A 24,169-nucleotide genomic window follows, 5' to 3' on the forward strand; every position below is an offset into this window, starting at 1 on the left:
AGCATGGTGCTTTCCCAAGCTCTTCTTTCAGATTCCAAGCTTGGGCAAAACTACCAGACTGTGGCACCTCTCACAGTATTAGAACAGAGGTTGGCCAGCCTTTTTGGTAAAGGGTCACATCAGAAATACCTTTGAGAACCACATACTTTCTGTCATGTTGCCCTGCTCTGTGTAGTATGAACATAGCCACACACAGTAGGTGCTTCCGTGGGCATGGCTGTGTCCCAGTCAGATTTTATAAAGCTTGGTGGTCCTGAGGTTCTAGTCTGCTGAGCCCTGGCCTTGGAGACTTCCTGAGATTCCTAAGCAAGGTCTTTAATCATCTTACAAGATTTTTTTCACTACAATAGCTAATGCCTACAATGAGGTTAATTGTGTTCTAAGCATATTATACAATTCTGCTCATTTGAAAAATCAAGATATCTTTTATTTTACAAGGAGGAAGGATGAGGCACAGAGAGATTGTGTGGCTTGCCTCGTTCACACAGTCTGATGGCAGAGTGCTACTGTCAGACCGGTTTCTTACCCCTGTGTTCTAGTGCCTTGGAGCCCCTCAGTATGGTCTCAGGTGCGCAAGGCAGGGACAGTATCCTACCCTCTCAAGCTGCTCCAGGCTCCCAGCTGGATTCCAGCAGGTGTTTGGCAAATGCTTGCCACACAGAAAACACCCCTAGCCAGATGATGTCCCCATGCAGGAGGATCAGCCACCCTCTGTGGTGACTTACAGCTCTGGCTAACCGTGGTCATCGTACCAGCTCCTTCCAGCCAGACCTGGGACAAGGGACACCACTTACCAAGCCATCTCCACAGAGGGAGTGTCTGATCACCAGGCCCATAATGGGAAAATACTGCTTTGAAGGGCAGAACCTCGAGTCACAAAATGATTCCCATCGCGGGTTCGTGAGGCCATTGAACATGAACCGCACCATGGCATCGTGACCAGGATGCAGGGGCTAATTACATCAAGAGGCAGGTTCAGCACAGAGTGGCTTGCCTCCCAGCAGGCCCGGGCACACCAATTCTCCAGGCTTCCCTTTGTTATTTTCTTCATTGCTTTTGGCCATTGTTTGGATGCAGGATCCTATAATGACTCATTAACTCACACGCAGATCAATCAAGCTCACAAGACCCCTTGGTGAGGCAGGAGAACATCAGTGGTAGGAACTGGCATGATCAAGAGCCACACTGATACACAGCTCAGACATCCATTAGATAAACGGATAAACAAACACACCCACGCCTCTTCCGGGACATGATTACTGCCTGCCTGCCATGTGCCATGCGTGAAGCTGGCTGCTTCCCGTTGCGTTATCTCGGTGGCACAACCCAGCACAGCATCGAGGTGTCAGGATGCACACGGACTGCTAGCACTGGGAACTGCAAGAAAGAGAAGGACGGAAGGAGGGTTCCTGCAGGAAGGAGAGGCTGCACGTGGCCTGGCAGTGTAGAGAAAGCCATAGGCTCCGCTAGCCAATTCTGTGAGTGGTTCAGAGTAAGGAAGGAGCAGGGAGGAACTGAGGCAGGGATGGGTGGGGCTAGGAGAACAGCCTGCATGAGGCTTCTGTTGGATGGTACACCTCAGCTGGAGCTGGCTGGACTGACTTCCTGATTAAGTACATGGAAGCTATGTCTCAGCATACAGTGGGGACAGGAAGCAGAGACCTCCTGTAGGAACTGGTGTGGGTGAGGAGGAGGGGCTAGTGAAACAAAGGTCTCTGTTAGTGGCAACAAGAGAGTGCCCCAGAGAGGTGAGACCCCCCTGGGCACAAGACAACCTCTCCTGACAGTGGTGGCTAATGTTCTTGAGTAGAGGAAGCCCAGGGTTCTGGCTTGGACAAACTCAACAGGGCAATGTGTCTCTCCATTGAGAAACAGGCACACTGGTGGCCTGGCTAGCGCTGCCTTCAGGGAGCCTAAGGAACCAGGGGCAGGGGCGGGGGGCGGGGGCTGTGCATACAAAGTGGTGCTGATTAAGAAGGCAGAGGAAGGAACGGCAAGCTGGGCATGCTGGGATGATGCAGGCTTTACAGGGAAGACCATGGTGTTTCTCCAGCCTGGAGGAGCAGAGAAGGCACAGGAACATACCTCTAAAGTACCAGGCAGAGAGATCTTTAAGGGCCAGGCATGTCTTTCAACCAGAGTTCAAGGTGTCTGCCACAGGGGCTGCTGGAGTGAGCAGTGGGAGTAACCCCAGAACACGGTCAGGAGTGGACTGTTATTTATCATAGCCTGGCTGGTGGGGCCACTAGAGTGCCCCTTAACATAGAGGCTACAAGCATTCACAGCGATGCTTGATATAGTTTTTGTAAGGAATGGTCTTGGGGATTTGCGCTGGTCAGGCCTCCCTAGGTATTTCTGATGGTGAAGCAAATTCAGTGACTACTATGGTGGGCAGATGTTATATTAGCACTAAGATGAATATTGTAAAAACTCGGGGGGGCCCAAATGCCCAGAGTGGGCTTGGAATCGCACAAGGACACCACATACCTGTTTCCCCAAGGACACCGCACACCTGTTTTCCCTTGCCTTGAATCTGTCAAGCTCCTGGGATGCTAGGTAGTGGGGTTATTTACATCTACTTTATTGGGAAGGGATGGACCCTCTGCCTGCCTCCCCTTGAGGACTGTGTTCTTGTCTCCACAATACAGACTGTGGAATCCCCAGGTTCTTGGTTTCTGTGGTCATGCTAATGCAGGCTCATGGCCATCCCCGCTTAACGACCTCTCTCTACAGGCCTGGACCATTCCTAGGTCCTTCCTGAGCACGGATAGTAAGAGCTATGGAAAGGCATCAAGTCTGAGAATGACTCTCATACCTGCATGTGCTCTGCTGCCTGGGAAGCGTAATTGCTCCTCCTAGGAGGTGACTGAGTGACATGTATCCCAGTCCTCATGCCCGAGGCCCACCTGTCACCATGCCTAGTCTTTTGCCTGGTCAGAAGTACTCAGGTCTCAACACCTGCCTCTGACCACCTCTCCACTCTGAGTGTCTCTGCTTGTTTTGCCCTTGCCTGTACATGAACTCCAGATTCCAGTCAGCATTCAAAACAAAGAATACAGGTCAAAACACACCCCGTCCATCCTCCCTCCCTCCACCCCTACAGGTCAAGGAATCCTTGTACCCATCCTCTGATGTCTCTCCTCCATCTACCTAATCCCCAGATCACTGTCTGGTCCATGCCCAGGCTCCACTCTGACAGGTCTCCTGCCATAGCCAGTCATCTCTTTATTCTCTGTCACCCATAAGGATGGTTTCCAGGTCCACTCAGTTTCCCAGTTCTTTTCAAATCATCCCCTTCCTTAGGCTTATACTCCTAGCCATGTGCCACCTGCCCCTCTCTGTCTTGAACCCAGATTTGTGCACCACTGAGCATCCATACATCTCACAGTCTGTGTTCCTCTTTTGCCCTGCAAAAGGGATGTTCATCCTTTTGTATTTTCTCTTCGTGGGCTTATGTGTGTGAATGCACAAATTCATGTATGTACATGAGTGTGAGGGTGCACATGTATATAAAGATATGTATGCATGCATGGATGATGGTTCATGTATGTATATGTAAACATGCATGTTCACAAGCACACACAGAGACAAGAGGATAGCCTCAAGTCATCCTCAGGAGTTACCCACCTTGTTTTTTTTAGGCAGAGTCTCTCACTTGGATCTAGGTATCTCTAATTAGTCCAGGCTGGCTAGTGAGAAAGCCCCAGGACTGGGATTATGAAAACAAGCACATTCTGGGCAGTGGTGGCACATGCCTTTAATCCCAGCACTTGGGAGACAGAGGCAGGCAGATTTCTGAGTTCGAGCCCAGCCTGGTCTACAGAGTGAGTTCCATGACAGCCAGGGCTACACAGAGAAACTCTGCCTCGAAAAACAAAACAAAACAAAACAAAACAAAACAAAACAAAACAAAACAAAACACAAGTACACACCACTATGCTCGGCTTTTTATGTGGGTTTCGGGGATGGGACTCAGGTCTTTATGCCTGCAAGACAAGTATTCTACCAAGCCGAATTATCTCCTCAGCTAGTATATGTTCTTTTAAAGTCCTTCATTGGCATTATGCAGTTAAGAGAACATGATGGATAGTTTATAGAGAGAGTGAGCTTCATCGGTTCGGTGGCTGGCACAGGATAGATGTACAGTGTGCGCTATTGTTGCTGTTAACAACAGCCTAATGCATTCGGCTTTACATTCTTTTGCTTCAAGATAAAACCTGAACCTGGGTACCTCATGATGTGGATCTCATTTGCCTTTCCTTCAGTGGCTTGGGGAATTACTTGCATTCTCAGAGGTTGTTCCAAGCCTCAGAGCCTTTGCTCAGCTCACTCAGCTCCTTCCTGTTGACCTGTCCTTCAGACCCTGCTCAACCATCTCCTTAGTGAAAACATCCCCGCCGGGCCAGTTAGTGACATCTTCCCAAGGTTCCCATAAGTACTCTGGCCACCCTTCCAGCCACACTTCCCTGTACCACAGATTTTAACTTAGACACCTGCCTTCATTTCTAAAGGCAGAAGGTGTAAAATGGCCAAGCGGATGCCCATCTCTTAAAATACACTGTGGACTTAGCTGCTGTGCTTTTCTGCTGAAGGAGATGTCCCAGAGTGACTTCCAAGGTACCATTTCCAGGAACAGGTTAGAAAGTATGAATTGTCCCCTCTGTCAGCAGGAGGCCACTTCATTGCCCACCTTCAGCTTTGAGAGTGCAGCTCACACCCTCCTGGTTGCAAGACAAGTTTGTGTTCTCTGGCTCCCCTCCCACTTGGCATCAGGACTCTCAGGATCTTTAGACCTATAGAGAGGGGACCGTCTTCTAGAGAAAGCTCATTCTTGTGCTCTCAGCTCTTCTGCTCTTCGTTGACCACTTCTGGAATCATATCCAAGAGCTGCAGAGATGCTAAGAGCAACCTTTTGCTTTGAAGGGCCTTCTCTTCAGAAGGCCTGGCTCCAGGATCCCAGACTAGAGCAACCTCTTCTTTGACATATGGTGGAGTGGCCAATATGGAGTCACTAATCTCCATTTACTGGTGAAGTTGGCCTTCCTCAGTGAATTCTCAAGCCTCATCCAACCAAGATTTTCTCCTATCCCAACCTTCAAGTTCAAAATGAAACCACAGTGATGTCTTTGACTATTGGGAAAGAACCCTCTGGCCACTTAATAACCCTACAGTGGTAAGCTCTGTGGTGTAGCCTTAGTCCACGTGGCTGAGGCAGCCTTCCCTGTTGACCAGGTTTATCACAACACAATGCAATAAAAATGTAAATATTTCCATGTAGGATGCTGTGTGTCAGAACTTGCTTCCTGTGTTTTAGTGCTGTGACCTTTGGCACTTGTCCTAAAGGATTTTGAAGTACTGCCTAAAACTTAAAAACAAAAACAAATTTAAAAGCTCTGTAACTTATGTAGACCTAATACTATTCTTTGTAATTTCCTATGCAGACACTTCTTTAGGACTCTATTAAAAGACAGGCCTGTTCTAAAAGGGAGTCCTAACAAGAGAGATATGGTGTCTTTATAGGAGGAGGAAAAGGAGGAGTAGGAGGAGGGAGAGGAGGAGCAGGAGGAGCATGGGGAGCAAGAGGTAGCAGCTTTGGAGAACTTCTCTTTATGCATAGAGGTGAAATAAAGAGAGGATAAGTTCAGTAGGGGCCGAGAAGCCACATTGAGCTCTCCGCAGAAACCAAATCTGCTAGCAGCCTGATTATACCCTCTGCCTTGCACAATTGCAAGTAAATAAATGTCTGCTGTCTAAGCCCCTACCAGAATGGGGCCGTTTTGTTGGAGCAGTCTAAAACACACTAGCATAAGTAGAAAGAGTCAGGGCTGCTGCATAACAAGTATGGGGACCCTGACAATGACTTGAAGAACCCAGCTGGCCTTAGTCCTGAGGAAGGCCAAGGGGTAGTTAGTGCAACTGTGCCTTTAGAACTTTTGGAGGTGAAGGGACAGGTGCCAGAGGACAAGTGTCTCCTCAAGGTGGGGACACTCTTGCATAAAGTAGCATGGGGACGAACTAAAAACCAGTCTGTCTGCTCTCACTTAGGGCCATCTGCCCTGTGGATGGATCAGGAAGCTGTAGAGCCCAGATCTTAACATGGAATGGGCAGAAAGCAAGATTTCCCCTTGATCATCCATGAAGATGAAGGCCCATAATATGACTCTGAGACCTCCGTGTTCCAGATGCAGCTTGAAACCTCTAGGATGAAAACTTAAATTTGAAGACAGTTATAGCCAGAGGTGCTCCCGGCACCAGGAACTGGCTACGGAGGCTAATACAAACTTTCTAAGGAAATAAAAGTTCTACCCTGGCCTCAAATAATCCCCAAAGTTTATTATTCTATTCAAAAAGTAAAAAAAAAAAAAAATTACACAGCACAGATAGAAACATGGTTCAGGGAGTCATGGGAGGTAAAATCTGAGTCTCCATCCAGAATCAAATGTAGATACTTCATATTAACAGACACAGAATGCAAAAAAGGCTTCCTTACAAACTAGCAAAGGCCTCAGGCATGTGAGGAAGAAGAAATATGATCAAGAACATGTTACAAAGGACAGATGATGGTGCCACAAGGGGAAGCTATTTACAACAGAACTTCAGTGGGTGATATTTACAGCTAGAAAAGGAATACGTGACCAGGAGAGAGGAGAAAAAATAATATGATTAGAAGAAACAGAGGCAGAGAGACAAACTCATAAAAAAAGAAGAGAGGCAATAAAGGCCAAGCAACAATAAGAAAGACAATGGCTAAACACTTCCAGGCTTGGAGGAAAGGCACTAGCCACTGTTCCAAGAAGCTCGGTGAGCTCACACAGGAAGATGTGTGAGATGCCCACATCTGGACACAGGGCAGTGAGGCCAAGCAGAAGGTCATGAAGCAGACCCAGAGGATACCAGGCAAAGAAGTGGTGACAATGGACAGGGGCAGCAGAAGTCAGAAGACAGCAGACTTGTCAAGAGACATCCCAAGACAAACGAGAGCTAAGAAGGCTGACCAGTGACAGGACCGTGACTTACAGCATGGAGGTGGAGAGGGGAGAAGGTAATTCTTCAGGGTAGAGTTGTGATGGAAGGGACTGGGAATAAGGAGATGCTGAATAAGCAAGCAAGTCCAAACCAGAAGCCAGAGCCAGAGCCAGCACTAGCTCATTGAACGGTAACATTGCAGAGTGTGGGAGGCAACAAGGTGACAGAAACACATGCGACAGAAACACATGCGGCAGAGAACAGTGGGGTCATTCAAGGTGTGGTGTTTTGTGACCCCTGACCTCTCAGGAAGGAAAAGACATAAAATTAGAGAGCATGGGGCTTACTAAATATACACATTCCTATTTCTGGATTATTTTAGATTAGTTCTAACAGAATTGTATGATTAAATGTGATTATTAAATTAGTTTCTCTAAAAGATTATAAGTCTGTGCTTTTGATGCACAAAACAAACAAACCCAGCACACCCAAGTAAAAGCTAAAGGTAACAGGATAGAATAGACAAGTTGGACACCAAAAGAAATGATGTAATTGCTGAGGGTGGGGGAGGGGGAGGGAAGCTTCAAGGAAAAACATCATCACAGATTGTCATCACATACTTCTTTTGAAATAGTTGATTTACTAGGAAAGCATGTAACGTTCAACCTGTGTTTCTAATTGCACACTCCCAAAATACAGGACACACAAACTGACAGAGCCTCAAATAGAAACAGGCAAACCTGCTGTCATAGTGGGAGAAACACCTCTCCTCAGAGGTGGGTAAGAGGCAGGGGCGCAGACCAGTGGAAGATCACTCGTCTAGCAGGTGTGAGGCCCCGAGTTCAATCCTTAGTACCAAAGTCAGAAAAATTAAATAAAAAAGGGGAAAGATGGTTCAGTGGTTATGAGCTCTTGTTCTCCCATCAGAGGACCTGGGTTTGTTTCCCAGCACCCACATGGTTATTCAATCCAATACCCACTCCTGACCTCCTCAGATGTCGGGCACACATGTGGTGTATATATATATATATATACACATACACAAACACACATACACAGACAAAGCATTCATATGTGTAAAATAAAAACAAATAGATCTTAAAAATACAAATTAAAACCAAGTAACTATCAGAACTAAATTTTGTAACTATGCTATACATATTGCTTATAAAATGTGTAGAAATATAGTCAAAATAATCCTCAGAGGGAAAATTGTAGCCTTAGATGCTGAAATAAGATTGTAAATAATGGACTAAGCAGACAAAATAAAATTCTAGACAAAAAATAAACACACAGAAGGAAAGAAACAATAAAGAGCAGAAATTGATGAAACAGAAAATATTTTTAAAGAAGTCTTAACAAAACCAAACTCAGTTCTTTGAAGAAACTAGCAGATATGCAGCTTTTGGCAATACTGATTTTTTTAAGGTATAAATCAGAAAGGAAAGGGGACACAAAAGCAAACATTAGCAGATATTGTAGCTGCAGTAAGAGATGAAAGCATAACTGCCTATATAACACTTCTGAACATATAGTTAAATGAACTCAAGACAAAACAAATGACCTAGATTACCTTTTAGTCATTAGAGATATTGAGTCTGGAGTTTAATTTCCCAGCACCAGATCCAGACACTTTGGCTGAAAAGATCCACTGAACTTTAAAGCAAAAGTTATTGCAATTTTCCACTGACGATCCCCAGAGACAGAGGGAAATACTTTCCAAACTGTTTTATGAAGCCAGCCCTTTCTTGATACAAAATTCTGGCAAGGATGAGAGAGAGAGAGAGAGAGAGAGAGAGAGAGAGAACACTAACGAAATAGGAACATACTGTTGAATGAGATGTTAACAAATTAAATTTAGAGGAGTATGGTAAGTGTCTGCACTAGGTGACAGGAAAAGGACCTATGGATGCGACTAGTGACATTGGGAGGGGCAGCAAAAAACTAATCACTCCAGGGTGGGAATCAAGGAGCAGAATAAAGATGGTATCACAGGTATGAGGAATTATTTGATAAAATTCAGTGTCCATCCTCAATAAAAAGTCTTGGTAAACTAGGATATGAAGGGCATTGCCCCCCGGCCCCAAAGAAAACTCTCTAGGTTGAAAATATTGATGCTCCAGGAGACATCACACAGAATAGTGAAAAAACAAACCCCACTCAGCATCAGTGCACCACCATCAGAAATGGTAAATGGATCGGAAAGGAAGAGATAAACCCATCATTCTTTGCCGACGTCAACAGTCTGCAGACAACGCCATGAAAACCACAGAAAAAACGACCTCAAGATATTTGCTATGTATAAAAAACAAGGTACAAAAATTGACTGCATTTTTGAATGAGCATCAGGAAACAGGTAGACGATGGGGTTTGGAAGCCATGATATACAAATCATACTGCTGTATTTACATAACAGAAGATATAGATAGTATTTTGGAGCAAATGAATCAAGAAATGAGTCAGAGCTGTAATGGAGACAAGTTTACTGGGAGCCATAAAAGAGATCTTAGGCAAGCAGAAAGGCATACCATGTTTACAGACCAAAGGACTCGGCATCAACAAATCAGACAGAATTCAAGTGATTCAGACAGGTTGCTGTGGATACTGGCAAGACTGTTACAGTTTTTAAAAGATAACAAAACAAACAAACACCCTGAAATTGAAAAAAACAAAAACAAACTCAAAACAACAACAGCAACAACAACCTCCCCACCCCTAGTGATGGGGTGAAAGCTGTGGGTAACAGAGTAGAACTGTACACAACCTAGATCAATGGTGAGGGACATTCATTAAAAACAAGATTACGAGAAGCTGGAGAGATGGCTCAGTGGTTAAGTGCACAAGATGTGCTTCCAGAGGTCCTGAGTTCATTTCCCAGCAACCACATGGTAGCTCATGACCATCTATAATGTGATCAGATGTCCTCTTCTGGCTTGTACCACACATATGCACACAGAATACTCATGTACATTAAAAAACAAAAACAAACAAACAAAAAACCCAACAACAAAACCCCACAAGATCATACTTATATGCAGTTCGAATGCTCACACCTGAAGCATTCTACTCTAGGGACATCCAGTTAAGTATAAGCAAGCACAATAAATAACAAAAACACTTCAGGCCGTGGCTGTGTCTGAAGGTGCTAGGAGTGTGGGTGATTGGTTTGGGTAGAACACCACCAAGGTAGCTGATTATTTCCTGATCTTTCTTTTTCTTAGGCTTGGACATGGCTACTCAGTCTTTCGTGGGTTAATGTTATTTCTTTCTTATATCTTTTTATTTACTCAAAACCTAATGGAAGAGAATGGAAGCTCTCTACAGAGAAGCTATCACCAGGAGGATTGTAGTCCCTTGTAGGCAACCAGTCCCTAACCTGCACCTGTCCACAGGACCCTGACACCCCCGACTGTGGGAGCCTTACCTTGGCAGGGTTGAGTGCCGTGATGATCCACACACAGTGTGCGTTGTTGTCATACTGAATGGGGAAGTTGGGGGACGTGATGATGCCCGAGGGACCTCGGAGGTGGGCATCACACATGCGGGCTGTGGAGAGGAGACGAGACAGACACTTCAGTTTACATCAAGTTCAGTCCTTCCTGTCTCCCACGGACAGCCCAGAAGAGATGCCACCTGGACAGTCTTTTCCTAGAAGCCACCTGCTTCCTGCATACATGCCCACCTTTCCCAGCAGGCTCAGAGGGAAGTCACAGTGACTGCAGCCAAGGCAGGCTCTACACTCTCCTTAAGTCTACCCTTCCTCTCCAACTCCACTGAGAAAAGGCAGCTCACCTTAAAGTGTGAGCAGACCAGGGCTGGGTGGGTCACAGGCACCTAGGGACATACCAAGCACCCTGCTCCATTCCCATCTGCAGCCTATGTCTCCAAACCAGTCATGTGCTGCAAGGAACCCCCAGACTTCTTATCTAGTAGCCTGACTTCAGCCTGTTACACTGCCACCTGGCAGGCTTCCTGAACTAGAGTCTCAGGATGCCCTGGTGAAGGCTACCCTAACTGGTATCAGAATGCATGCCTGTGCCCAAGGACTCTGCCAAAATGCCCCACTCAGCCCAGCTCCAGGCACCAGAGCAGCTCCAGAACCAGCCTGTTGCTTCCCTCATCCATCCCTGACTCAGCCCATGCCTCGGAACGGGCTTTTGACTGGAAGCATAGACTCAAGGTGAATTAGAAGAAGCGCTCTCCTCAAGTAGATATAAAGTGTTATCAATCACGGCTTAACCTAATTAAGCTCTTTAAAATAGCTTCAAAACTAATTAGATTAAGGGGTGATTGATCTCATTTAAGGTTCCACGTTGGGTCTAGGTGTTTGCTTCCTTTTAAGAACCACGTGCACGGAGTCCTAGCCACCTCATTCTTCAACGTTAGCACACAGCCATTTGAATGAAGGGCTCTCCGAGCCTGCTCTGTCACTGCCCATGTGGCAATTCATCCCGATTGCAGGCAGAGTGCCTAACAGTGAAGACCGAGTGTTCGAACTCAACAGGCCTAAGCATGTGAAATGGGCTTGCTGTCAGATGTGCCTTCTGTTGATGACCTCAAACTTCCTGGAGCTGCTCTCTGTGTGGAGCCAGGCATGACAAACCTTTCCCAGGGAGCCCCTCCCGGGAGTCTGCGAAGCAAGCTCCTCGGCTCCCAGGTGTAATGAATCGCTTCTCATGGCCTGCAGTTTCCCACACTCATTCACTCCAACATTTATTAAGCGGCTATTATGGGCTGGCCAGAATGTGGGCCGAGAAATATGTCAGCAGGGCGCTGCTTCTCTCAAGGAAGCTGGTGGCATAGATGAGAACCTGGGAGCCCTCACAGGTGACCACAGCCAGCACCTGTAATTACAGGACTGTTTTGAGGGGGCTCTGCGTCATCACAAATGGTTTTGATGGTTCATCTTATTGTGTACTTATAGGAATTATCCCCCACAATTCACCACAGTATTGATTGAATTGAGGTGTGTGTGTGTGTGTGTGTGTGTGTGTGTGTGTCTGTGTGTGCTCTCGAGTGTAGACCAGACATCAACATTGGGTGTATTTCTTCATTGCTTTCCAGCTTACTTTTCTTTTTGAGACTAGATCTCTCAACTCAACCCAGAGTTCAATGATTTGGCTAGTCTGGCTGGCCAGCAAGGCCCCTAACACTGGGTTAATGGAGTGTACTGTCACACCCAGCTTTTATATGTACAGGGGATTCAAACTCAGGTTCTCATGTTTGTGCAGCAAACATCTTACCCACCAAGACACATTCTCAGCCCCTGATTTGAGTTTGGACACCCCAGGCCCCTGCTCTCATGTGTATCCACTTGCTCCTCTCACTGTGTTGAAAGCCATGTTGGCTCACAGGTGATAGTTGGGGAGGATGGCATAGGTGAGGACAGGCCAGTCTTAGGGGCTTAGCAGCTTAGTCTTCCCACTCTAAATCTATCTGTTGGCTGTTCAAGTCTGAGGGAGTGAACATGCCTCCTTCCACACATGGCTCTTTCTTTTCCTAATGGGGCAGGTGACAGCACCTAAGTGAGTCCTGGTGAGAGTGACAGACAGGACATTCTCCGTATTCAACAAAGGGGTCCCAGGACTGCCAGACTCAGTGTCACGCTCACTGCCTTTCTCTACATTCAAGATTTTCTCCTGGGCTCAGGAGTGCTATTCCAGCCTTCTCGAAGTTTCTATGTGGGTGTGTATCGACATTTATATACAGGAGCACGTGGGTGTCTTCCTCAATCATTTTCCACCTTAGTATTTTTGAGATGGAATCCCTCACTGAGTCTACAGCTTGCCAATTCTGCTGCACTGGCTGCCCACCAAGTCCCAATTCCCCCACACTCTGCCTCCTTAGTGCTGACATTACAGGTACCGGCTGCTGCATACAGCTCCCCCCACCCCCACCCCAATGGTACTGGGTTATTGAACTCAGGTCCTCATGCTTGTGTGGCAAACTCTTTACTGACTGAGCCACCTCCTGGGAAGCCCTTGAAGTTCCTTTACACAGCTTCCTCCCCCACCCCCCGACATGATTCCCACCCTACCTGTACAAAGAAGATCTGAAAATTCAGTACTCCAGCCCTACAGAGATTCCTCATGCAGCTCCCCGAACCCCGCCCGGCAGCATCTCCCACCTTTTCTGGGAAGTTTGATTTTGCTGCCAAAAGACTTGATTTATCCTGAGCTTGTTTCCAAAAATTAGATGGTATTTGCAGTGTGCTAAAATATGCCGAAGGTAATTAGAGAGAATAGGTCAAAAAGCATTTACCACTTTAAGAACTTGGAGGGGTTTAATTAAAAATATTACAATCTGCAGCTACTTAGCACTGAGTACCTTAAGACTGGTTCCGAATGGAGTCTGAGTTGCTTTTTTTCTGTCTGCTGTCTGGGCAAGGTCAGGCAGGGGATGGTACAGACAGACTTCTGCCCCCTGAACAGCCAATTCCTGGGATCCCACCAGCAGATGAACAGCTTCTCACTGTGACCCAGATGGGCAAGCCAAATGGCAGCTTCTCAGACAGCATCTGAATCAGTGAATGGGTGTATCTTCCCATTTCCCGATTTGCAATTTCCCATCTAGCCTCTTCTACAGAAATTTCTCCCCATCTTCCGGGCTTCCAACCCGTCCTCAGGACATCATGGTGCTGTGTCATAGGAAATAGGACCCTTGGGAACTGGAGATAGACACAACCTGGAACCACAGCCAGTTCTAGCCCTGAAATTGTTTGACCCCAGAGCAGTGAGCCACTCCAAGCCCAAGTAGGGTGCAATGCAAGTCTGGCCCCTGTAACCCAGCTTTTCTCCACATTTGATTTTCACCTTGATCCAGGCCGCCTGCTCTTGCTTCTCCTAGGACTGACCTCCCTCCAGCACAATTCCCACCTCACACACATTACTTACTTCTCTTCAGACAGGGTTTTGTTATGCAGCCTAGGCTATCCTGTAACTTTTGGTCTCTTGACTTAGCACCCCCCCTCCCCCAGTGTTAGACATGCAGGCATGCTCTGTCACACCTGGTCTCCCACTACCATACTAAGGCCTACCAATTCCTACTGTAGCTGCAATATCTTTCTTCTCCCCAACCCCTGTTTCTGACGTCCTCTGTGGTTAACATCCTGTTCCTTCTGTTGTCATTTCTTTCTGCAAATGAGTCTAATAATTACTGGAATTATATTGGACCCATGGCAACTACCAATGCTCTCTCTCTATTCGCCAGGCCTCTTCCATCTTCTTGTGTTCTCTTCTATCCTAACCCAGCCTAGACCTCATGGTCTACTATCATGGTCAATTTCTTGCAAATCCCAAGTCTCCCTTCTCTTCCCTCTAATCAGTTGCATGAAAGAAATCATTCGTGGACTGACAACTGGCCCCTAGATATTTTCCATATCTGCCTTAACATAGTTGAGCTTTGATGGAAAAAAAAATCACAGAAGAAGCAGAGCTGGTGTCTCTTTATGTTCGTTAGCCACCTCAAACTCTTCCCAGGAAATTCCCAACAGCCCTGCCACTGAAGTCTGTCAGCTCACCAACTTCTGCCTCCTAAAGACCCTCTCATGACTTCAAGGGTCCTCTGGCTTCTCACCCTGCCCTTCATCCCGGTCTGTTCTCCTGGCTGATGATTTGAACACCTTCCTGAATTTGGAGAAAACAGGAAACTGTTCTGCAGACACATCCTCTTCCTAACTCCCCGAGGCGTTTCCCTGCCCGCTGATGTTTATCCCCCGGCTCTAGCCGAGGGGTGGCCCCTTCTTTGAAGTGCTGGTTCCTTCTACAGGATCTGGATCACTACCCTCTCCATCCATTCCAGGAGCAGCCACATCTGTGACCATACACAGAAGCCTTATGTCCTTGGAACCAGGAAGTCCAGGCATCATAGCAACCTGTCTCATCTCACTAATACTTCCAGTAGGGTCACTTTGTTCACAATGCCCCTGATATCCTACAGCCTAGGCCCTTCTCATCCACTGTCTTCCAGGCTTCCCATCTTAGACCACCCTCCTCTTCTTCCTCCTCCTCTTCCTCCTCCTCCTCTTCCTCCTCCTCCTCCTCTTCCTCCTCCTCCTCCTCCTCCTCTTCTTCTTCTGCCACCTAGATTGGACCTTAAGACAACTCACCAGTATTTCCAGTTCCCTCCACACCTTCATGCCATACCTGATCAATAGACTGTCATTGTTCAAATCTCCTATCTGCTTTTTCTTCCTAACTCCTGAGCCTGGTGGCCACTGGGACAACTGTGGTCACACCATAGATTCAAGGTTTGCCATCAAAACAAGCTAGCCTTCTGACCCCGGTCCTCCTTTGGCTCCCTCCCAATTTTCTTCAGAACAACCTCAAACTTGAGCCAAGCCATTTAATACCACTGGTAGCTTACGCTTGACCTTTCTGGAGTATCTGACCTCAATGGCCCATTTCCAACACACACGCTTTGGTTTTTCTCCTTCTTCCTTAACTCTTTAAAAGCAGGTGAGTATTCTCAAAGGAGAGTTCTCAGTATGTAAACTACAAGTTTTCTAACATTAGAAATTCAGTTGAAACAAAGCTAACAGGACGGGAGAGCTGCCCCACACAGATCCCCCATAGTCTGACTCTGAAGGAGGTCCAGGTGTAATTCTCAAGAATCAGTAGTCAAGAGCATTTAGAGCGAGGGGTTCAAACAGCTCAGCTGATTGGCTTTGTGCCTTTGGGCAAGTTGGTCAACTACTAGAAGTTTCAGCTCAACATGAAACATGGTTATTGCCACTTGCCTCATAAGGAAATGATGAAAAATGCCCAGTGCATGCTATGCTTTAGACAAGTATGTATGTCTTAATAAGTGGGAGATTTATCATTGGTTCACACAGGTAAGGGGCTGGGACAATAGTGGGAGATTTATCATTGGCACACACAGGTAAGGGGCTGGGACAATAAGGCATGGGTTCTAGTGACTCAGTAGGACATCTGTACCAGAAGAGGAAAGAAGACAGGGTAATGAAGGGGAGGAGTGAGAATGGGAGGACACAGTAAGGAATGAGATGGAGGTAAAGGACGGAACACTTGAACAACAATGTTTAATGGTTTGGTTCATGAATCTGATCTTGTGGTGGCCACCAAGGAAGACAGACATCTGTAATGATCATGCTATTTTGTTTAGCCTACTTTGTGCACAGTCCCCATGTCCCCTTCCATTTTACAGTCAAGGGAAAAGATGCAGATCCAGTTCATCAATGTCTCCTGTGCCATCTAGATTGTTAATAACAAAGTTGGGACTTAAACTTTGAGTGCTACCTATGGTATTCTGTCCTGCCTAAATGCACATGCACAGACAGACAGACAGGCACCACTACCCTGTGCACGTGCATGTACACATACACACACAAAGAGACAGACAGAAGACAGGCACACACACACACACACACACACACACACACACACACACACACACACAGAGTCTTGTTTCCTGTTCACTCCCTGTCAGGTGTTCTCACCCTGTCAGGTATTTGGTGACATAAACATAAAAGTAACAAACACAACCCATGTTCTGCCTTTTTGAAAGCAAGCTCTGCACGATCAAGCTTTTATAGGAAACAGGTGCAGTGCTATGTGCCTGCGATCCCTGCACTGCAAGGATAGAAGGGGCGGTTTCCAGGATTCAGGGTCACCCTTGGATGCTGAGCAAGGCTGAGGCCAGCCTGGGCTACTTGAGGCCTTGTCTCAAAACTTAAAACAGCAAAGATTTTGCAGGAGTCAAAGCAGAGGCTAACTTCTTCTGCTGAGAGGGAAAGAGGAAGCCGTAATACATCACCAACTTCAAAACTTCCAAAATGAGGGCACAGTTCCACAGTCCTCATTCACATCAATCACAAATCCGACTCATTCGGGTGGCCCTCAAACATTTATCAAGAAGCTATTATTTGCCTGTCTGTGTGTTTCAGTATAATTAATTGTGTGGAAAAGTGAATAATTAAAGCCACATCATATTTTACACACGTCGGGAAAACAATACCCAATGTATGGTGGGCTGAGTACTTTACAGTGCCATTTTGGGTAACCAGCTTTAAAGTGGAACTTCGCGTGATTGAAGGATTCTTGTCCCTTTCTTTTGTTCCTTTTTAATAGTTAACAGTGAGGGCCACCCGAGAAAGAGAGAGAGAGAGAGAGAGAGAGAGAGAGAGAGAGAGAGAGAGAGAGAGCACAATTGCTGTAGAAATTCCAATTAGTTTAAAACAAAAGATATGGGGGGGAGGGGGAGTCTCAAAGACTACCAGAATAGATCACAGCATCTAAGATGGAGCTCTCCTCATGACCTTCAGGAAAGCTGGAGAACGATGTTCTCAATCTAAGCCTTGGGCTTCCACTGTCTCCCTCTCCACAGCCTGCGCCAGAGGAACCATGGGGAAGAGGAAGGCAGGAGAGTCAGGCTGTGCTGAGACCCCACTTCCTTCAGTAATGTGCCTTGCTTCCATCTCAGTCAACAAGCAGGGAAGGTTTGGTTTTCTCTTTCTCTTACAAGGGTCCTGTGAGGAAGGCTAATGAAGAGCCCCGCCGGATCAGCCAGCTGAGGGACTTCAGTGGACAGGAGAGTGGCTTCTGGGAGGACCGACAGCCACTACAGGATGACATGTACTCTGCAGCTCCAGCTAAAGGGTAAGTTACACAGGTGTGCACTTGAGCCCTCGGGCATCCCTGCGCCACTTCTAAAGGAGCGACATCAAGTTCACTGTGCACCTGGTGATGCTGTGGGGCAGTCGGGTAGTGAGTCTTCAATTCAGCAGGGAGGAAAAGGGATTCAGAGAGGTGAAGCTCACGACCCAAGGACACACAGCTACAGAGTGGCAATGGCTGGATTAGAAGGACCACCACTCTGCCACCCACTTTCACAGTAGCACGGGGTCCAGTGGGGTAACAGGTGAAAGCAACCCCGTGCTTAGTGAAAGCTTGCAGAGTGGTTAGTCCAGTATCAGGTTCACTAGAAACAGCTCAGGTGGGGCCCACAACATATCTGGAGAATACATATATATATATATATATGGCAGAAAGGCACAAAGCCCAGCATATGCAGTACATCTCAGCCACCTTAAAGCAAAAGGAAAGAATGGAAGGCCCAAATAGAAGATATTTTCATGATTCCCTTTCCAGATTCCTCATCAACACAGTTACAAGACGGATTAGCTCTGACCCCAAGTTCTTCCAGATAATCGCGGTTTAGTTGTCTTCCACAGCCTGCTCCTGCTCTGCGTGAATTTCATCTTGATGCAAAGGTGCTTACGAAGTAAAGCATAACCATTGGTCAGAAGGATCCAGGATAGAACCATTTTAGTGGGCAATATATACCTTCTCACCTAGAGGGGTCCTCAGTTCCCTGGGGCTGTCTAAGAGCTGAGTGTCATACTGCCCCTCTGATGGTCATTCACCCACTTCCAACATCTGGATAATTTATGGCTGTTGGCGGGTAGTCTTCTTTGGTTTATATGATAGGTGAGAATGTGGGCAGTAGGGCCCTTGAGGACAGGATGGCCAGGTTTGCTGTCAGAGAAGCTCAGTGAGCAGGCTTTTGATGCCCTGCTCTCATGTCATCTCTATATAGTTAAGGGCATTGCTTCAGAAACCACAGGTCTGTTTACTGCAGAGTGTGGGCAAAGCAGTGGGAGCACCGGGGGTAGGAGGCTGGGATGTGTGTCTGTTATAATGGATGGATCTAAGACAAGAGTGGAAGGGGTGGCTTGCTTTCCTATGTCTGTCTCCCCACTCCTCTGTGCCGGCTCCTAGCAAAGGCCTTGATACAGAGAAGATGCCAGATAAACATGGTGACTAGTCAAAGATGTGAGACCTGAGGTTTAGGGAGCAGTAGAGAGCAAGATGAGCCAGCCTGGGGGATGGTCCAGGTCTCCATGCCCAGCCTGGATGTCTGAGAGAACTCCCTTCCCCAGAGGCCCTCACCTCGGCAGACCGGCCTGTGGTCACTCCAAGCTGCAAACATGTCGCTCACTTTCATGCAGGTGATCCTCTTGGACCCTTGCAGGTCATAGCCTTCATTGCAGGTGAACTGGACGCTGGATCCTAACCTGGGAGATAAGGTGTGTTATGAGTTCATTCTCTGGGCCCCGCTAAACCCTGCCTTGAGGAGTACACCCTGACTCCTGACACATGTCTCCCGGGGAACATTCTTTCTGGCCTTTCATCTGGTGTCTTCTCTTCACCACTTAAAATCTGTTGGAGGCTGCAGCTGCCCTTCATCTTAGTTGTTTGGGAACATTTGATGGTTTTAGGATTGAGTTAAAAGGAGACTCTGTGAGCCGAGAGCACTGCTGGGAGATAAGCACCAATTAGGGCTGAGGGTGGGCGGATGGTACCCATAAACCAGGGTGAAAATGGACGGATATGGGAAGATTCCTTGGTAGTATAAAACTGCAAAAATTTACTACCTGAGGGGCTCTGAGGTACACCAGATTACAATAGGCCTGTCATCATTCACATACCATGTCAGAGTGACAGCCCTTTAAACTCTGGCTGGCTACATACATTTTGTGGCCACTTAACATAGGCATGTTTTGGTTATACCTGGTTATACCCCATGAGGCAGGGATATACTTCCAAGGATCAGACTAGGAGAGACAACAGCCTATTCCCCGTAAATGTTACTCCGCACCCATCTCACCCTCCCGACCCCACCTCCAGGAAAGCCAGGCCCTGTTCCCCTTACCACCCTACCCCACCCCACCCCATTTGCAGCTATAAAGTCCCCCAGTAGTTTCTTACCTGAAGTCTGAGCCTAGTCTTTTCCCCCTTTCAGGTATGCCAGGGTCTGGACACATATTATGTCCTTGGGACACACCAACCTGAGTTACTACAAGGCAAAAAAACAGCACACACATAGAGAGATAGTCTCAGGAAGGCACCAGGCTGAGCAGTGTCTCAGGGTGGGAGGAGGAGACAGGATGAGGCCCTGCTCCCCCAGAGTTGTGGAGGGTGTTGGGGCTCTACTGGACAGGGCTTTCCTGACTGTGCAAGGTAGGAGACTACTTTCGATAAATTCCTTTGCAAGAAAAATCCAAGTGAAATACTTTGGGATCATATGGGTTCTGACACAGCCCCTCTTGCTCAACAACCATCCTGTTCCATCCTGTTCCCTCATCCCACACCAGTGGCCAGAAGTGGACTGTCCAAAGGTTCTGGTCACCTCCCCATCCTGCACTTCAGATCCAGGGATGGAGACTCTAGATGAGATGACTCTGCCCCCGCCCCGCCACCTCAGCCCCAGATGGAGAGATGACTCAAAGGAAGTTAAATAAAATGTGAACGTATGATCAGAAACGGTAAAGAATGAGAGAAAGAGAGAGAGTTTCAGTTTCAAGTTCAAAGCAGCGGCTTGGGCTCAGATATGGACATGTCTTCTGAGAGCCCTCTTCCCATCAGGCTCCCATCAGACCACAGTAAGCAAGTACCAGAATATACTCCCCGACCCCTCCCATGTTACACAGGCCAAGAGCACCAACCAGATGTTATCTGGGGTATTTCTAGCAGGTGGGATGACATTCTTACACCTTAAAAACAAACAAGCAAACAAACAAAACAAAAAACAAAAAACAAAACAAAAAAAAAAACAAAAACCTTACGCACGGCTGCCTGAGCTAGAGCAGAGCTCAGTCTGGGGCGGCGGGTACACACACAGTGCAGACAGCAGGCAACCCCTAGGCCCCTGAGTGTTTACTGGTTTTGATGGTTCACATTGGTCAGGCTGGTCTAACGTCACACCTCTGAATTCCCACAGTGGAGGATGACTGAGAATTTAAGCCACTTTGTCCAGAAAAGTTTATTCAAGGACCCACCCATCCCATGACTCCAATGGCAATCCTGAGGGATGACAGGGGTGTTTATAGTGACAGTCTCTGAGCTTGCCCATGTTCCCTGTCTTCCACTCAGCACTCCACAGTGTGAGAGAGCCACTCTAGCACCCACCTTACACACAACTCACTCATTCTCCACAGCGGGCACACGGTCTTCAAGCCCCAGCTTTGTTTTCGTTTTTGTTTTTTTTGTACAAGGGAATGATCACTGTCTTCAAGAAGTTTCCCACTGAGGGAAGCCATGAAGCATTGAAGGGACTTCAGAACAGGAAGTGGTGGGGGATAATGAGGGATGCTCAGATGGGGGACCAGTCATGTATTACTGGGAGAAGTGTGAATGTTTTCCCAGAAAAGGCGCCACTTAACTTGCGTCTTATAAAGGGGTGAGATTTAGACACATGGGGACAGTGGCAAAGGCAGAAGACAAGCACAGAAGAATGAGGTGGAGACAGAGAGACAGACCTGGGGGGGGGCGTCAGGTGCAGCTAGAGTATAGGGAGGGGGAGATGAGAAGGCAGAACCTGAGGCCTCAGATGTATGACTTTTGAGGGGTACGAGTCTTATCTCAAATACACAGGAATGGGGGGGGGGGAGCTGTTGGAGAGTTCTGTGTAGCTGAGTGTGTGGCACCTATCTTTAATTCCAGCACTTGAGCAGAAGAAAAAGGTGTATCTCTACGAGTTCGAGGCCAGCCTGTGCTACACAGTAAGTTCCAGGTCAGCCAGGGCTACATGTCAAGAAAACAAACAAATAAAAAACAAACACAAGGTCCCAAACAAAACAAAGAGTGCTCAGTGGCAGAAGGACGCTCTGAGTTCACTCAGGTCAAGGACAACAAGAGTCTGGTGAGGCGTGGGACATGTGGAATAGATGAGGAAAAGAGGGTCACTAGAGAATGTGGAAGGATAAGGCAGGAAGAGAGAGAGGGGAGAGAGAGAGAGAGAGAGAGAGAGAGAGAGAGAGAGAGAGAGAGAGCGCATGAGCGAGCAGGGGACTCCTGAGCCTGGGTCTGTGAGGATATTGGTAGCTGATGACGGTAAGCCAATACTGAGGTTTCAGCTCATTGCTACAAGTAGAGGCCTAGACCAGCCTCTGCTTACATCTTCAAGTAGTCCAGGGAATGGCTGACAAGGGAACCTGGCCAGGGGAACTGGCTCCAGGCTCAGGCCAGACACGGCCGAAACTATTGGGAATGCCAGCAAGGTCTCCTGGGTGGCTCCACACTGCTGGGTTGAGGCACACCATCTCATCAGTCTTTATCCTGTTCCCTTGGTAATTCATCAAGCCTATACGTAGTCAACAGAACCATGATTCCCACCAACCCCAAAACCTGCAGGCTGGGGCAGCAAGACTGAAGTCTCTGTAGTAGAGTGAGTTTTCAGGGAGCCATGGTATTTTGCAAGGACAGGATAACTGGGGCTCCAATAAGGACAATGGGGGGGGGGAGAGGCGGGTGCTTGGGGAGTAAAGGTGGTAGGTAACCAGGAGGCGAAGATGGTCCCTAATCCCAAGAACTGTTCCTGATGGCTTTGTCATCCAGCCTACGGACCATAACTGCAGCAGATTCTAAGCTAAATGCCCATTGTCCTCAGGTCCTGCCCATTCAAACTTGTGCACAGACCACACCCACCCCAAGGTCCCTGCCAATGGAAAGACCTACCTCTTAGCAGCACCTTGAGAAGACTCAGCAGTTCACATCACTTCCTTTGCCCTCTCATTCAGTATCCAGACAGTAACCAAAGCTAAGGATGACAAAGCCCACTCACCGCCCTGCCTCCCAGCTATCAGCCAGCCCCTGAAGTACCGTTCAGGAAGTTACACACCCACTGAAAAAGCTCGCATTCTGCCAGCAACCTTTCCTTGGGCAATGATAGTAGTCCTCTGAAGACCTACCCTGCTCTCCAGAAAATGAGCAAACTTAGGTCCAGGGATCAGATCACTACATGAATTGCAGAAGCAAAAGGCGTTTCCTGCTGTCTTCAATACTTCCTACCTGCACTCTCAGTCTGGACCAGATTCAGTACTGACTTGCTGTTAGCTACTGGAGGGGGGGGGTCAATAACGAAGGGTAATCTTGACCCAACCTGGCATGGCCCCACAATGAAGAAAATCTGTGACAATGCCTTCTACCCAAAACAAGGGAGATGCCGATAGGTACAGTGCCAGGAGCCATGGCCGGGGGACTGGTTCCCACAGGCTGTCTGCTGGAAGAAATCAGTAGGGCCCACCCCTTCCCAGAGTTCAAGACAGCTGTCCACAGAAGGTCTAAACAGAATATAAATGATGAATCCATGCAGGTATCACCCACTGTCTCAGGGGAACTTGGATCAAACTCACACCTTTTTAAGGAAGTCTTACAATGGAGATTAAAACCTTGTTAAAGAAATACCACATATACATATGTATGTTTAAAGATTCTTTATATTACTTCCTTCTAATATAAAGATTCTTTAAATCTAATATAAATATAATATAAAGTATGTAATATAAATAAATCTAATATAAAGATTCTTTATATTACTTCTTTGGGGCTGTTGGGGTGCCCGGGGAAGGTATAAGGAATGAAAACCATGGAGTCTCTCAGATAAATGCACCCCCACTCCACATGTATTTTTCAGCAACTTAGTGGACCTCCCGCAGTCAGGAGGGCCCTGCAGAAGGCCTGTCTTAGATCCACAACATCCCTGGAAGGAAGGCAGGCTAGGGTTCTGTATCCCCATTTTATAGATGTTAAAACAGAGTCATTAATTTCTAAGGTAGCATGGGATAAACATGTGGGTCCCTCCTGCCCACACATAATGCTGGGCATTTCTGTAAGCTTATTTATGGCTCTGTGGTAAACTGTAAAGCAAAGCCACAGATGCGTTTGTTCATTTTTGTCTCCATGGCTATGTCAAGAGCACTTGGGCTCAGGGAAAAGCAGACCATTCTCTGCAGGGCCCGGGGCTGGACCAGAACTGTCCTAGGGTCCCATCTCCTGATATCCTTAATCAAGCACAAAAGCAGAGTCCCCCAAGCTCCCTCTGCTGTCAAACCTCCTGGAGTAGGGACCACCATAGAATCTGATCTACAGGTGAACTTAACAACCACTAGTACCTTCTGACTTGTGAGAGCATGATTGCATCTTGATTGGGCAAGCCCCCCAGACTCTGGTTCATTCTACTCAGGCCCCCAATGGGCTCTGCCCCCAGCCTCCTTCTGGCCACAGACACCAGCACAGACCTTTGGAACCTGGGGCCTTTCCTCCGTCTTTTTTTATCAAGTATACTTCTGTCAATTGGAGAAAATAAAAAGTGCAGGGAGGGGAGACAGGACAGGAGAACAGGGAGGACGGGTCTGGGGAGGAGAAGGAAGATGAGGGAGAGAGAGGGTAGCTAGACAGAGTGG

General features: G+C 47.3%; 1 protein-coding gene across 3 annotated transcripts in view; it reads right to left on the minus strand.

Annotated features, from left to right (window-relative positions):
• Csmd2 (CUB and Sushi multiple domains 2) overlaps nucleotides 1–24,169 on the minus strand; it is a 575,537-nt gene that overhangs the window by 240,428 nt on the left and 310,940 nt on the right. For 2 of the 3 annotated variants that reach the window (XM_034502344.2, XM_076934175.1), the window contains exons 8-10: nucleotides 19,695–19,782; nucleotides 18,876–19,000; nucleotides 10,391–10,512 (exon numbers count right to left, since the gene is read on the minus strand). The exons of the other annotated variant lie outside the window; for it this stretch is intronic. In XM_034502344.2, the coding sequence (XP_034358235.1) occupies nucleotides 10,391–10,512; nucleotides 18,876–19,000; nucleotides 19,695–19,782 (335 nt within the window). The remainder of the gene's footprint in view (nucleotides 1–10,390; nucleotides 10,513–18,875; nucleotides 19,001–19,694; nucleotides 19,783–24,169) is intronic. 3 annotated transcript variants of the gene reach the window in all.

The sequence above is a fragment of the Arvicanthis niloticus genome, chromosome 5 (assembly GCF_011762505.2).
Source record: "Arvicanthis niloticus isolate mArvNil1 chromosome 5, mArvNil1.pat.X, whole genome shotgun sequence".
Taxonomy (NCBI): domain Eukaryota; kingdom Metazoa; phylum Chordata; class Mammalia; order Rodentia; family Muridae; genus Arvicanthis; species Arvicanthis niloticus.